Source organism: Varanus komodoensis, unplaced genomic scaffold (genome assembly GCF_004798865.1).
Source record: "Varanus komodoensis strain SLA01 unplaced genomic scaffold, ASM479886v1 scaffold104, whole genome shotgun sequence".
NCBI lineage: Eukaryota > Metazoa > Chordata > Lepidosauria > Squamata > Varanidae > Varanus > Varanus komodoensis.
Window position 1 is genome coordinate 581088 of NW_025335289.1, and position 14580 is coordinate 595667.

At 57.8% G+C, this 14580-nt stretch overlaps 1 protein-coding gene across 1 annotated transcript; it reads right to left on the bottom strand.

Moving 5' to 3' along the window:
- Nucleotides 1-13618: 13618 nt before the first annotated feature.
- On the bottom strand, nt 13619-14563 carry LOC123017876 (cyclin-dependent kinase 5 activator 1-like). Its single transcript, XM_044419527.1, has one exon. The coding sequence runs from the start codon at nt 14561-14563 to the stop codon at nt 13619-13621; it is 945 nt and encodes a 314-aa protein (XP_044275462.1).
- Between the last annotated feature and the right edge of the window lie 17 nt (nt 14564-14580).

A 14580-nucleotide genomic window follows, 5' to 3' on the forward strand; every position in this document is an offset into this window, starting at 1 on the left:
TTCCTGACTCCCACGCTGTCATGCTGCGAGGGGACTGCCAAAAGTTTCTGCACTTTTTAAAACTCCATTTATTAAGAATTTAAAAAAACAAATCACATCACTTTTCTATATAGTCAACTTCCTTTGCGGTGCATTTTCCCAGCGTTGTGCCAACTTTTTAATGCCATCAACAAAAAAGATATAAAATATAAAACTGCTGAAACTTTTGGAAGACCTTCGTATAATCCTTGACCGCCCTAGCAAGTTAATGGGCCCAGAATCCAGCATCATGAGAATCTCAGATTTCTTTCTGTGAAAAATACAAGTTTCTAGCCCTTAAGGTGCATCAGCACTTCCTGGGGAGATTTAGAGCCTGGATCTTGCCGACACCTTTGCTGCCCCCAGATTCTAGCCTCACTGTCTTCTGCCATCCCTCACTCCTCCATCCTGGCCAGATTTGGCTTCTGCAGAGAAGGACGTGCCCCTTGACTCTTTCCCCAGCCTCTGCGACCCTCCGTCCCTCCCCATCTCTTTGTGGCCTCTGTTCTCCTTTCCTCCGGCCCTGGTGCCTGGAGACTGATTCTGTAGCTGTTTTGGCCCGTGGCCGAGTGTTGCCGCTGGGAATCTTCTGTTCCTGTTAATTCAGTGCACTAGGGACCTGCATACCCAGCAGGTGAGGCCGAACACCTGAGAACAGGACTGATGGGGAGGGTGGCCATCAAATGTCCGGGCACCAGGCCTCAGCAGGGGCCAGCTGCAGGAAGGCCCCACAGCCCTTTCTCCAAGAAGCCTGCCTGCGCGCTCGCCTCTCACGCTGGCCGGGGAGGGCTGGAGAGCGCTGCCACGGCACACCTGCCACACAACGTGGGTGAGTGGTGTGAGGAGGAGGAGGAGCTGGGCAGCTGCTGACCGTGGCGGCAGGGAAAGGGGTCAGGCCCAGCCTCCTTCTCCAGGTTCGAGGTGCTCGGGAAGAGATGGAACTACTTCCGTCCAAAAGCACCGTTTCTCGGCTGCGTGGCCAAACGCGTTGCTCATGGTTGTTATTTTAATCAGTATTACTCAGGCTTCCAAGAGGCGCCCAACAGCCGGAGCAGGCGCAGGGGTGGGGGTGCCTGGCACATCCTGCATTCGGCAGGGGAAGTGCCTGCCGGGGGGAGGGGGCTGCCGGATGCCCGGGCCGCGCACCTCTCTCTCCTGCCACCCGAGTGTTCCAGGCGAGGTGAGCCACAGAGCCGAAGGAAGAGGCATGCTTGCTTCCGCTCACGAAACGCCCCGGCGGAAGGGGTGTGCGGGGGTGGCCGTGGGTGGGGGTGGGAGCGAGGCCTGCCACCTCCCCTCCCCTCCCCTCCCCTCCCCTGCAGTGCCCTTTCCCGAGAAGACGCCCCCGGTGCTGAGCCCAGCCGGCCTCGCCATGTGGAAGCGGCAGGTGCGCCGTGAGCACGTCAGCCGAAGAGATGGTGCGCTCTTCAGAGCCGTGAGTCAGCTGCGGACTTCGGCTCTGGTGGTGAGCAACAACACGGAAAGCGAGAGAAAACAGCTCAGAGCGGAGGCCTGCATTCCAGCCCCCTCCGGGTTTTTTGGGGGGGGGGGCTTGGGCAAAGCAGCAGCCACCAGCTCTCCTGCTCAGTCAGCCCACCTGCTTGCCGCACCGTCACTGGCTCCTGCGGCAGCAGTGGCCTCGCCTCCCCGCTGAGACGCCTGGTGGCCCACGCCTGTGCCGGGGCGAGGGCTGGGTGAACAAGGGGGCTGCCATCTGAAGAGGAGGAGCAGGGCGGGGTGTCCTTGTCAGCAGGTCCCAGCCGGGGTGTGGACCCTCGGCAGGTGTCCGGCTGCACCATCCGTGCTGGAAGCCAGCCGTGCTCTGGGAGGGGTGCGGGTGCTTAACAAAAACGGAGACTTGACCAAGCCCTCAGTTTGGCCCCTGGTCTTTCCAGGCAGCAGAGGCTGGGAAAGAGGACTGCTCCCTTCCACAGCAGCTGCTGGGGGGACACCACAGGGCGCTCCCCAGCGGCAGTGAGCCTAAGTACACCTGTTGCTGGGGAATGTGGGTGGGAGAGTACTGTCACACGCTTATCTTGGTGGTGGTGGGTTTCCTGCAGGCAGCTGGCCAGGCCGGTGTGAGCCGAAGGCTGGAACAGGTGAAGCCCGGTCTGTCCCACCTGTGGGGCATCCTTAGGTTCTGATGTTTACCTCCCGTCAGACAGGTAATTCCTGCTGGGAAATGCATTTCTCCTCAGCTAGGGTGAGAGTGCAGCTCCGGGGCAAGAGGGAACTCCCCGGGGGGTGGCAGGCAAGGCCACCCGCTGCATAAGAAGGCCCTCCCCCATTATGCCAGCAGTAGCTGATGCCCCGCGGCAGAGTGCCAGGAAAAACCTCCAGGGGAGGCCGGGGGAGGTGAAACCCAGCCCAGACCTTTCTGGCAAGGAGGCTGGGTGAGCCCAGACCCCCACCCACGAGGCGGACTGCTCTTTCCGGGGGGCCCACATCGGAGGCGGCAGAGGGCACAGCCTCGGGTGCTTGGGGGCCCCCACCCAGCCCTCGCTGACCCCGTTAAGTCCTGCCCCCGTGGCCCGAAGGACAGGGACTCCACCAAGGCCGCAGCCCGGCCGCTCGACGGCCGCCTTGGCGGGAGCTGTCCACAGTGCTGCAGAGGCGAATCCTCGCCTGCGACGGGGCGCCTCGGCCGGCAGGTCAGACATGGCCCCCGGAGGCCCGCAGCCCACATGCCTCCCAGCCGATGTGTCTCCAGCCACACCGGGCAGGGCCCTCCCTCCCTCCCTCTCCCCGGATCAGGAGGATCTGGCGGCCTCCAGCCTGCCCACCGTTGGGGCTGGATCAGGGGATCGCGGTAATCCAGTCCTTAAGTCGGGAGCTGGCAGATGGCAGGTTCTTGTGGTCTGCAGCCTCCGGTGGTCTCTCTGGTGGTCTGCAGTGGATCGACCCCCGTTCCGGACTGCCTACGGTCCCCCGGTAGCCACAAGGGAAGCCGTTTCCTGTTTGCGCCAAGCTGCTCCCTGGCCAGGTGTCCTCTCTCGGAGAGCACGGTCCTCTGCTCGAAATGTGGTTGGAGGCTATCCTGCATGGGAAGGCGCCCTCTGCTCGGAAGGCTGCCCAGCTTTGGGATGAAACTCGGAACGCCAAGTGCACCTGGAGCGCCTGAGCTGGGGATGGAACGGGCCGAGCCACGGTCTCCCACCCCAGCGGGCTCTGCTTCCATTTCAGTGCTAGTAATTGTGTTTACATTTGCATCTGGGCAAACGTGCTTGTGCAAATATGACGTAAGTCAGTATTCCTCCTGTGTGTTCTTCGTGTGTGGTACATGTCCTCTTTTTTAGTGAGGCATCAATGGCCACCTTACCTGCCTCACGTCTGTGAAAAAAGGAGATCCTTCAGGCTGGATGTCTGGTTACTGGGGCCTTGAACATACTTTGATAAGTGAAGACAGACTTCCTGTAGATTGTGCAGAACTTTCTCACAATGGGATTTCATAGAAACAGAGCGAGTCAGAAGGGGCCTCCCGGGCCATCTAGTCTGACCTCCGGCACCAGCCGGCTCCACTCACGACATGCCCACCATGTGGACGTCCAGCCTGTCCTCGAACACCCTCCCCGGTGGGGCCTTCGTCTAAGGCCGCGGTCCTCTTCATACATACCTGAGGGTAACGTGTTCATCTCAGCCGGATGCACTTCTGAGTAGACAAGCAGAGAATTGCCCTGTCAAGTCATCTGTCCCTCCCCGTGTCTCACTCTCTCTCTGTCCGTCCTGTGACTGCATGGCGTTAGCTGCACCAACGTCAAGGTTCCGGTCCTCACTTCCAAAGCCTTCCACCATGTGCATTTCCCACATACATTGCTTCCAGGCAAGTGTTGGGAACCCGTTCTCCATGGGCAGCTGTCCGAAAGCAAATATTTTGAAGATCAGACTGAACGGGCAGTCTTCCACACCCCTGTGGGATGTGCAACGCTTCAGTGGAAATGCTCATTTCTAACTCTGCATCCAGAGATACACACCAGAGCGGTGGTGGCAACCTACGGCACGCGTGTCAAAGCGGTCACGCAGAGCCCTATCTGTCGGCACGCGAGCTCAGTCGCCCCAGCAGCCGAGCACTGGATAACGGCGCACATGGAGCCATGCGCAAGCTCGGAAAGGAGTAGTGGTGCCAGGCGATGATGTCATGTGCCGCGACTCATCTGAGCTTTCACGTGGCTGGTCAGTGCGCTGCCAAGGATATATTTATATATATTTGCTTGGACTGGCTGTGAGTTGTTTTTTCTAAACTAAAACCTCAGTTTTCAGGTTTTATTGTAATGTTGGCACTTTGTGATAAATAAGTGGGTTTTGGGTTGCAGTTTTGGCACTCGGTCTCTAAAAGGTTCACCATCACTGGGTTAGGATTAGAAAAACGAGGTGTCCTGGCATGATTTTGATGGTTGGAATGTGTTTAGAATGGGTGGAAATGATGAGCTGTGCAGAAAAAGCTATTCCAGGAAGGCTTTTTCAAAATCACATTATTTTCAATGGAACTTTACCCCTATATTAGGGTTAGGGGCGTGCACCAGGGTAGGGTTAGGGTTGGAAAAATGAGGGGTCCTGGCATGATTTTGGTGGTTGGAATGTCTTTAGAATGGGCAGAAATGATGAGCTGCGCAGAAAAAGCTACACAAGGAAGGCTTTTTCAAAATGGTCCTATTTTCAATGGAAGTTTACCCCTAGATTAGGGTTAGGGGCGTGCACCAGGGTGGGATTAGGCCAGTGGTGGTGAACCTATGGCACATGTGCCAGAGTGGGCACCCAGCTCCCTCTCTGTCGGCATGCGAGCCAAGTGGCCTCAGCATCTCTCCAGCAGCCGAGCATTGGGTAACAGCGCACATGGGGGCCATGCGCATGCTCGGAAGGGAGTAGCGGCACCAGGCGATGTCCGAGCTTTTGCATGGCCGGTCAGTGTGCTGCCAAGGATACATATATATTTGCCTGGACTGGCTGTGAGTTGTTTTTTCTAAACTAAAACCTCAATTTTCAGGTTTTATTGTCATGTTGGCACTCTGTGATAAATAAGTGGGTTTTGGGTTGCAGTTTGGGCACTCGGCCTCTAAAAGGTTCGCCATCAGTCCACCCGAGCATGCAAATCGGAGGTTCTCTCTTCCGGTGGTCCCTTGGGCCTGCTGCAGCACCAGGGCCAAGAGGGCCTTCAAAACGGCCAGCACGTGCACCCAGCATCTGCTGTTAATGCCATGTTTTAGTTTTGGGATGTGTGGCAAGAGCATCTCTGAGTGTGTGCAGAGAGCATTCTGTTTGTGGCCGGGTTATGATTGCCTGCCCAGGTACCTTAGGCATGTGATTGTGGCAGGGTGCGTGGGTTCCAGGCACGGTCGCAGCCACGGCGCGTCCTCCTCCTAGGTAGCATTTGTCAATCCCACAGGGACCAATGCGTCCCACGTCTGTCTGCTCAGCGAGACCCATCCCATCAGAGCGTGTGTGGCCTTGGATGGCGACAACATGGACCTCCCAGCGCCTGCCTCCCACTGCGGCGCATTCACTGACGGGATCGCTGGGGAAGGTTATCTGCGGAGACTATTTCTGGCAATCAAGATTCCTGCAAGTTCGGAATCCACCAGGCAACGAGGAACCCATTGACGTTCCTCCGTTTCCGTCCGTCCTCCGTCCTGATGAGCTTGTTTGATGCACTGAAAGTTTTCTAGGCAGATCTGACTCGTCCAACCCCGGAGATGCTTCTTTCCGGCACGAGGCACTCTCATTTGCAAGCGATGCCACGGCGGGCCTTCTGGAAGTTCAAAAAGCTCGTGCGTTAGACACCAGAAGAAGGGAGAAATGACCCTCACAAAGCCCCCACATTTCCCCAGCAGGAGGTGCAGTGGATGGGTGTCCTCTTGCAGACGGCAGTCCTCGTTTGGAGGGCTGTGTGCCCCAGTTCCACGTTAAAGGTTAAAGTAGCACAGAGCACATTATCCATCCCCAGCCAGCACCTGGCAGCAAAAGAAGCCGGCCAGGACGGGGGGATTGTGGGGTCGCAGCTTCTCCGTCCATCATGAGACCAACTCGGTTTTGATTTCCTCGACACGACATCTGCACCGATTTGTATATATTAGCATATGCAGATTTTATGCAAATGTGTGTCCTCCTTTTGGTGCTTCATCATTGGCCACCTTAGTGCTGGAGAACAGCCACTTAAATGCACTGGATCTCTGGTATTGTTATTTTAAAAGGGGAAGGCTGCAGAGCACTCTGTGCGATTTCCAGCTGGAGGGATCTCAGCCTGACGGCCAGCCTGGGGACGAGAACCCTCTGCCTGGAACGCTGTTCACCGGCTGAGGCTGGAGTAGACTGGGGGTCCCTTGATGCTTCTGGGGACACACTGGACATTTGAGAAACTGCTGTGGGCAGCAGCTCAGGGTGATTCCGCTGGAGGATGCGACTCATCCCCCGATTCTCAAAATCGGTGGCTACAGGCCGGGAAGCGGGAGAAGCAGCGAGATGCAGAGATGGGAGCAGAAAGAGCGAGGCAAGAGGCTGGGGGCTGAGAAAGCAGCAGGAGGAAGGGATGGGCGGGAGAGAAAGAGCCAGGCCAGGAGCTCGGAGGGGAAGGAGGGAAGGCGGAAAGAAAGACGGGAGGAATGGGGAAGCTCTTGAGAGGGACTGCAGGGACCTCCGCTCCAAAAATCTCCCCAGCCAGGAACACTCTGCGGCCGGGGAGCCACTCCAACTCTGAACTGGCCTGCACAGAATCCATGCTTGATCTCGGGGCGCCTCCATGCTGGCTGTGGCATGCTGGGAGTTGTGGTCCAACACACCTGGGGGGCAGCTGGGCTGGGGAAGCCTGGTTGCCACGCGTCTCCTCCCTTTGGCAAAAGCTGACGTTCAGCCGCACGACATCCGAGCAGGGCAAAGGCAGGCTCTGGCGCCCGGGCAAAAAGCGGCCAGCGACCTGAACCCTCCACGCCTCTCTGGGCACGGAGGGACAACCCCGATGGCAGAAAAACACCCACAAGGGACTTGATGGGATGCCAGGAAGCTGCAGGGCTGGGTGGAGCAAAGACACCCGCCCGGGAAGCCTGCGGGGGGGGGGGGGATCGCCTGCCGCTCACAGTCCTCCCCGTCAGACGGCCACCGCTTCCAGCAGGTCCCTGCTGTGCCTGGACAAGGCACCGTGCTGGAGGCCGCATCCCAACCCGCCACAGCCCCGTTTTGTGGCTGTGGCTCTGGCTCTTGGCTCTGGCAGCATCTCAGGCAGGACTGTGAAAGCGCCCGCCCCGATCCCTGGAAAGCGGCTGCTGCCAGCCGGTGCAGGCAGCTCTGGACCAGATGGATCCAAGTGGGGGACAGACTCCCCAAAAGCCTCTGAGCCTCCCTGTGGAACATTCCCAGGGAACAGCCGGCTTGGAGAAAGCGCAAGGCGACCGGTAGCCACCGGAGAGCCCTGCGGAAGTGCAGGTTGGCACAGCGCCCCCAAACAGCGTCTCCCAAAGACTTTGGGGTGCCCTTCGCAGAGCGGCTGCTTTGCCGGCCTCTCCCCTCGAGCCTTGTACAATGAGATCCCCAATCTTCGAAGAAACGGATCTTTTTCTTGAAAATCAAAAGAGCCTCGTGGTTTTTCAGTCCAAAGTTTTATTCTGCATAAAGTGCCATGGTCAATGAGACCCACCCCCCCACCCCATGTAATACCCCTCCCACATCATTAGAAAGAGAGATCCTTTGCTCCCCACAATGATACCGGTCAATACAACGTAGAAATCAAACATTTAGGCGAGTCTCAGATAGTAAATATCATACAAACAGATTTTGAGCATCTTCTGGAGAGGGAGAATCCCAACCTTGTGTGACCCGGATGTCCCTCTGGGGTTCTTTGTTCCACCCAAGCAGCACCTGGAGTGGCGAAGCGCACTGCAACTCGGTTGTCTTTGTGGTGCTGGCCCCTCCTTGCACTTTGAAGCTATCGGCTTCGTGGCAAGCGCAGGGGCTCGGGAGAGTTCTGTGCCCAGGAGAATAAACAGGCAGGCTTTCTATGCACATAGTGTTTCTGAGACGTCTTTCTCAACCGATATCGGGGGAAACGCTGCGGAAACGATTCTGCCGGAGAAATGGGAGCTTCGAAAGAACAAACACCGCATCTTGAAGTGAAAAGTCCAGTCCGGCTTCCATCAAGGAATGGCTCCGACCTATTCCGAACCGGAGGAAAGGCCCACAAGTTGGGGGCAAGAGCGTGTGCGAGCAAGCAGGAGTCCCCCCCACCCTCCCCCCACCCTCTTTTAAATTACAAACCAAACAATTATAAAAAGGGAGCACATGAATGGAAGGAGAAAGAAAGACAAACATGGGACAGCTCTTGTCATGCACGGTGTCTCCTTTCCCTGAAGGAACCCTATTTACATGATTATGTACAGATCGGCATTCCCACGGAGGTGGAAATGCTCGTTTAGCAGCAGCTGGATGGGATAGAACCTCCCGGAGTCCCAAGCATTCGGGGTCCTTTTCACAGGTGTGCGTATAGCATTTGGGGCCAACCTGGAGGATGCGCCACCCGAGGGTGGGGAGCCCTGCTGCGGGATCCCTGCAGTGCCCACGGGTCCCGTTGTCACTCCCGGTGGAACCTACACGGGCCATGCAAAGGGCCACCGGCCTTTTCTTGACAAGGAAAAAGTCAAATGACATGCCAGGGAATGCCGAGTCCTGCAGCTTGCATAAATTAAGCCAATGGGGGAATGTTTTTAAGCTGATGCTGTTAGGATGCTGATAAACTGGCGCATGGTGCTCCCGACCCCGATCTACCCAGTCAGACAGCTTGACCTCGGCAGCCTTCCTCCAGGTGCCAACTATGGGAAGGGCCTTTCCTGCTGTGGCCTCTCATCCTTGGAACCACCTCCGCCCTGCAGCCCGCCTGGCACCCGATTTGCCAACTTTTCAGCACCAGCTTGAGCCAGCTCTCCTTGCGGAGGCATTTAAATATCTCCCTGGTCATGCAGGGGCCTGACGTGATTAACCTGGTGCCTTTCTTTTATTCTTGGCCAGGCCTTTTTTATTGCCTTGTAATGTTCTTTTATGCTGTTTTAAATTAATGTTTAATCCCTGTTCATGTTTTTATCTATTGTATTGCCCTGTTTTTATACTTTGTTGTAAACTGCCCAAAGAGCTTCAGCTATGGGTGGTATAGAAGTTCAATCATCATCATCATCATCAACAATAAAGAAATTAGGAGAGTAAGCACTCGGAGGAGGGCTTTCTCTGCGGTGGCGCCCAACCTATGGAATTCACTCCCCAAAAAGGTCCGCCTGGCGCAGTTGTTACTTGTTTTTCGGCGCCAGGTAAAGACCTTTTTATTTAAACATCATTTCAATTGTTAAAACATATGATCTGGCCAGGGCAACTTCTTCTTCCTTCTCTTTTCTCCTCCTATATTATTTATTATTTTATACTGATAATTTTAATTTTATATTATTATGTTTGTAACTCAGTGTATTTTTTGTATTTTTGTATTTAATGGTAATTTATTATGTTCGATTGTATTTCAATGTATTTTATTGTGTTGTAAGCTGCCCCGAGGTTTCGGCAAGGGGCGGCAAGAAATGTTATAATAATAATAATAATAGTTGTTGTTGTTATTATTATTATTTTGGTGCTTGATTGGTGTAGTCTTAAAATACAGGCTTGGCTGTGCTGTCCCCAGAGTTTGCTTTGCTCTCTCTTTCTAGCTGTCCCCAGGGAAGATTCCCCGCTCTGGTTCTAGTTCTGGTTCTGGGTACAGAGGGCCAAGGAGCCACGGCTGGGACCAGCCTTCCACGCGAGCGTGGATGTTTTATAGAAAGACGTGGTCGGCCAAAGCACGTCTAATGGACACCGATCCCTACGGCACACAGCACAGCAGGTGCTTCTGCAAAGCGCCTCGCTGTATCTTGTGACAAAGCGCTTCGCTCAAGCTGCGCAAATCGCCCGGCATGTACAGAGAGCCCACGCTTTGCACATGCACAGAGTCGGGTTCGTCACCCGGAAGCTGGGCAGCACTTCTCGGTTTTGAGGGGCTGCGATCTGGGGCTGGCGCTACCAGGCCGGGTGGCCCAACGGAAGGGTGGATCCAGCCCTCGTCTGTGGGTCCGCGGAGGAGCTCCTGCGCACAGGAGACGGGCGGCTTGGCGGAGGGGCTGCAGCTTGGCGATGGCGCACGCACTTCGCTGGAGAACGCTCCAAGTTTAACTTCTGGCATCGACACGCGGGGCCGCCCCCCCCCCCCCCATGTTCCAGTCCCCCACCCCGCTCACAACGGCCAAGCAGCATCTGGTGCTTCTTAAAACTTCTGGGTTCCCCCAGACCCGCTGCTCCCACCTCTGTGCACATCTGTTTGCGGAGGGGAATGCTCCAGAAATACGGACCGGCACCCGGAGCCCTCATTTGCTGCGCTGGGGCACATGGGCATGCTACAGGTAGAGTACAGCGGTTGTGGGTGGCCTCTTCCTCCTGCAAAAATGGGACCAGTCCTCTTGCGAAGCCATTCAAGTGAATGGGAACGACGGCACCGTGCTCAAGTGAGTTCGGAGCGAGACCTGGCCAGGCGTCCTCGGGGCGGCGTGGCGCTCCCAGCTCAAGCCCCGGAATCCCCCCACAGTGCTTCTCCGACACTTCTAAAGGACAACATCCGCTCTCTCTCTCCCTCTCTCTCAAATACATCAGGGGAATGAACGTGCTGGGTGTTTTTATGACTAGTTGTCGGCTGTATCAGCATTTATCTTATACATTATATTGTAAAATTCCACGGAAGAGCTCTTGCCCTCCAAAGTGGGCTAGAAATATTTTAAACAAACAAAAATAATCTATTGTCTTTCTGTCTTTCTGTCTTTCTGTCTGTCTGTCTGTCTGTCTGTCTTTCTTTCTTTCTTTCTTTCTTTCTTTCTTTCTTTCTTTCTTTCTTTCTTTCTTTCTTTCCCTGCAGGGGCAGCGGGAAATCTTTTAGCAGATCTTCTTCATGCCATGAAAAAGACAGGTATTGTTTCTTAATAAAGAAGGCCTTTCATCAAGCTAAGGGGGTAATGCAGACAGTTCCTACCCAGATTCGAGACTGAAACGCAGAGAGAGAGCGAGCGAGCACACGCCTCCCTCAGCTGCTGGTTCAGCTGCAATCTCCAAATTTTGCCAGTTGCCATGGAGATCAGCAAGAGATAAAAATTCACCCCCCCCCACAGGCAAGCATATCCAAATAACCCATTTTTCCATCCAATGTGCTTTTTCGTCTTCTTTAAATAGCAGCTGGCTTCTAGCGCGTGTTTGTCTGTGTGGGGGGAAGCTCTCACACATGCCCAGCGCGGCTCTGGTCTCATTTCATCGCCATGGCGTCTCCATCAGGGAGCCCAGGAAACGGCAGGTGTCTGAGGATGCGAGGAGCGGCCTGCCATGGGACGAAGGAAGGGGCCGCTCAGAGGGGCAGCACCGGCCGGGCGTGCAGGTGCAAGGCCTCAGGGGCTCAGCCGCCAGCGTCTCTGGTTGCAAACGGACCGGATTGCCGGCCATGGCAGGGGGGCAGGGGCACTCCGTGACTTTTGACAGTCAGAGTCCCCAGCAGGGAGCGAGCTGGGCCATTCTTGGAAGGCAGCGCTCCGTGTTTCCTGGGGAGGAAGCCCTAACATGGGTGACCAGACCACGCGGTCCAAGAGGACGCTCCAACCGCGTGTGGCATCCCCTGCAGACGCTACGCAGGGCCCCTGGCGAACGGGAAGGACGCTACAGAGACCATTTCCGAGCCCCCTCCTAAAAGAGGCATGAGCTGGAGGCTGGGAGACAGACAGGCAGCCCACCCCCTCCCAGCCGCAACTGCTCTTGGCCGCTTCCCCTTTGGGGGTGGTCAAGAGCCGTACAGGAAGCAGAACTCTCTCGGTAAGGGTGCATGGACGGCCGCCGCTCTGTGGACCCGCTTTGGCGCAAACTGCAGAACGTGATGCGCACGCCGTTGCCGGGGTCAGTGGAGGAGGGCGAATCCCCCTCCTCCACAGACAGAAACTACAAATGTGGAAAGAGAGAGAGCGAGCGCAAAACTGGAGCATGCCCACAGTGGAGGGAATCCAGCTACCGATTCACACAAAGTTGCCGCAACTTCTTTTCCCAGATACCTTTCACCTTTACCCAGAAGACACACAACCTGCAGAGCCCTGGTTCCCCAGTGCCTCGGTTTCCACCTTGGTTGCATGTGCCACAGGCCCGTGTTGGCTTGAGAATCTTCTCCTTGCCCCGCGGAGGCCTGGGAACTGCACTTTTGTGGAGGGACCCCGAACCCTCGTAGGGGATCCACAAAGTTCGCTACATTTCCTAGGCTCCCCGACGGGGAGACATGCCCATAATACCATAATACAGTGCAGGTTTGTCACCCCTCCAGCAAATCACGAAAACACACCCTTCTGAGCGGAGAAAAGCCACATGCTGCCAAGAGGCCACCCACCTGCCCCCGGGGGGCCCAGACTGGCACGTGTCCGGGCTGCGACGAAGCGGGAGGTCTGGCTTAAGACATCGACCCGCGTGAATGTGCCAAGGAACGCTGCCCCACACTCCCCGGCCATGACACAGGCATGGCCGGAGCGCCACTCCGCGATAGTGCCCAGGGATGTGCGAGGCACGACCTCACACTGGCAGCACGGCGGGGGGTCCGGGGCGCATTTCGTAGGCCGCACACGGCTTCTGTGGCGTCTCCAACAACAGTGCTCCCCGCAAGGCAGTGGCCCCATTTTTGTGCGGTCAGGCGGCACGTCCCGGCTCAGGTGGCTCGCGCGGCACCCGCTCCCAACCCCCTTCATGCCCCCCTCCTGCATAACAGCAAAACCCAACACCGTGACAGAACCCACGGGAGTGCCGACCGGCGTCTTCCGTCCACGCTCGGGACCACCCTTGCTTTGCACAATCGCACACACACACTTCACGGGGGCCACGTGAGAGCGGGAATCGAGTGCATGTTCCGGGGAGCAGCTGTGGCGACGCACCAGCAGCCGTTGCAAAGGGGCTGAGGGCGGGGGGGGGGGGATCAGAGCGCCGCTCGCAAGACCGCAGAGTCATCCCCACACGGCCGAAAGCAACAGGGAGGGCGTTACCGTGCTATGAACCGATGACACAGCCAGACTCTGAAGTGCCGGCGACACCTCCACGCCGACAGCGCGAACCAGAGGCCACGCCGAGCAGGCAGACCTGGGGATGTTCGGGGGCGTCCGCCTCCCCGATCCTGCGCAATCTTTACCGTTTCTTCCCTTTCTCCCGATTGGCTTCTTTCCTTTCCTCATTTTTGGCAGTCAGTAGAAGTTAAAATGAACAAGCCACACGAATACCACAACGGTGATAAGGGGTTTGCCAGGGGAGTGCACGGAGGGGGCGGTCTGCAGGAACAGGCACGCAGGCCAAGTGCCCCCCAGGCCCTGCTCCAGCGGAGAGCCACACGGGGGCACGGGGCACCCGGCCAGAAACCGGCTTTTCCGTGTCACAGCAGCACTGTCTGCCTCACCGCAGGAAAAGCAGCGGGCCGGGCCGGCACGCCTTCGGCCAGTCCCGCTGGGTCCAGGGAAGCCTCCGTCCAAGCAGGCACGGCGGAGCAGCCCTCGCCCAGAGCCGCGAGGGGCCGCCCGGTCCGGAGCAGGTCCAGGGGCCTCGCCGGGGAGGCTGGTCACCGGTCCAGGACCCGGGCGAAGTCCTCCTGGGGGCCGCTGCCTTCGTTCTTGAGGTCGGCGAAGACCTGGGTGAAGTAGTGCGGGTCGGCGTTGATCCGGAGCATTTTGGCACTCATGGCGTTGATGATGCGAAGGCACCGGTTCCAGAAGGCGTCCTTGGAGGCCTCCACCAGGAAGGGCTTGAGCGGGTAGGAGATCTCGTTGCCCATGTAGGAGTAGGACAGGTACAGGCAGGTGAGCAGGGCCGCCTGGAGCTCGTGCTCGCTGGCCACCGCGTCCCCGTCGATGGTCTCGCGGCACAGCAGGTAGACGAAGACCACGTTGGCGGGCGTGACGAAGGCCTGGTCCTGCCAGCCCTGCAGCAGGAGCGAGCGGTCCACGCTGCGCAGCCACAGGATGGGCTCCGTGGGCGACAGGTGCTTCAGGCGGAAGCAGCGCCGGGCGAGGAAGGTGCCCAGGCAGCGCAGCAGCTCGCTGGTGGAGGCCTGGACGATGACCCGGCGGGGGGACGAGGCGGGGCCGCCGCCGCCGCCGGGCTTGAGCGCGGAGCAGACCGAGGGGGCCGAGACGCGCTTGGAGCTGAGCGGGGCCAGCGGCTGCCCGCCCCCGTCGAAGCTGGCGAGGTTGGCGCACGAGAGCGACTTCTTGGCGTTCTCGTGGTTGAGGAGGGCCACGTCCTTGGCCTGGGGGCGGTTGTTGTTGTTGTTGTGTGAGGGGCCCTTGCCGCCCACGCGGGAGCCCTTCTTCTTGGTGGAGGCCACCAGCCGCTTCCAGGTCAGGGCCGGGATGAGCACGGAGTGCCTCTTGAGCCCCTTCTCGGCCTTCGGCCCGCCGCCCTTGGCGCCCGGCAGCCCCGCGTAGGGGCCCAGCGAGCTGGAGGAGCCGTCCTCGTAGAGGCTGGCCTTCCGCAGCCCCGGCGACAGGGACAGCACGGTGCCCATGGCGGCGGCGGCGGCGG

What these genes read in the sequence shown, in the direction of transcription:
- LOC123017876 (XM_044419527.1), bottom strand. Translation starts at nt 14,563, where the DNA reads ATGGGCACCGTGCTGTCCCTGTCGCCGGGGCTGCGGAAGGCCAGCCTC.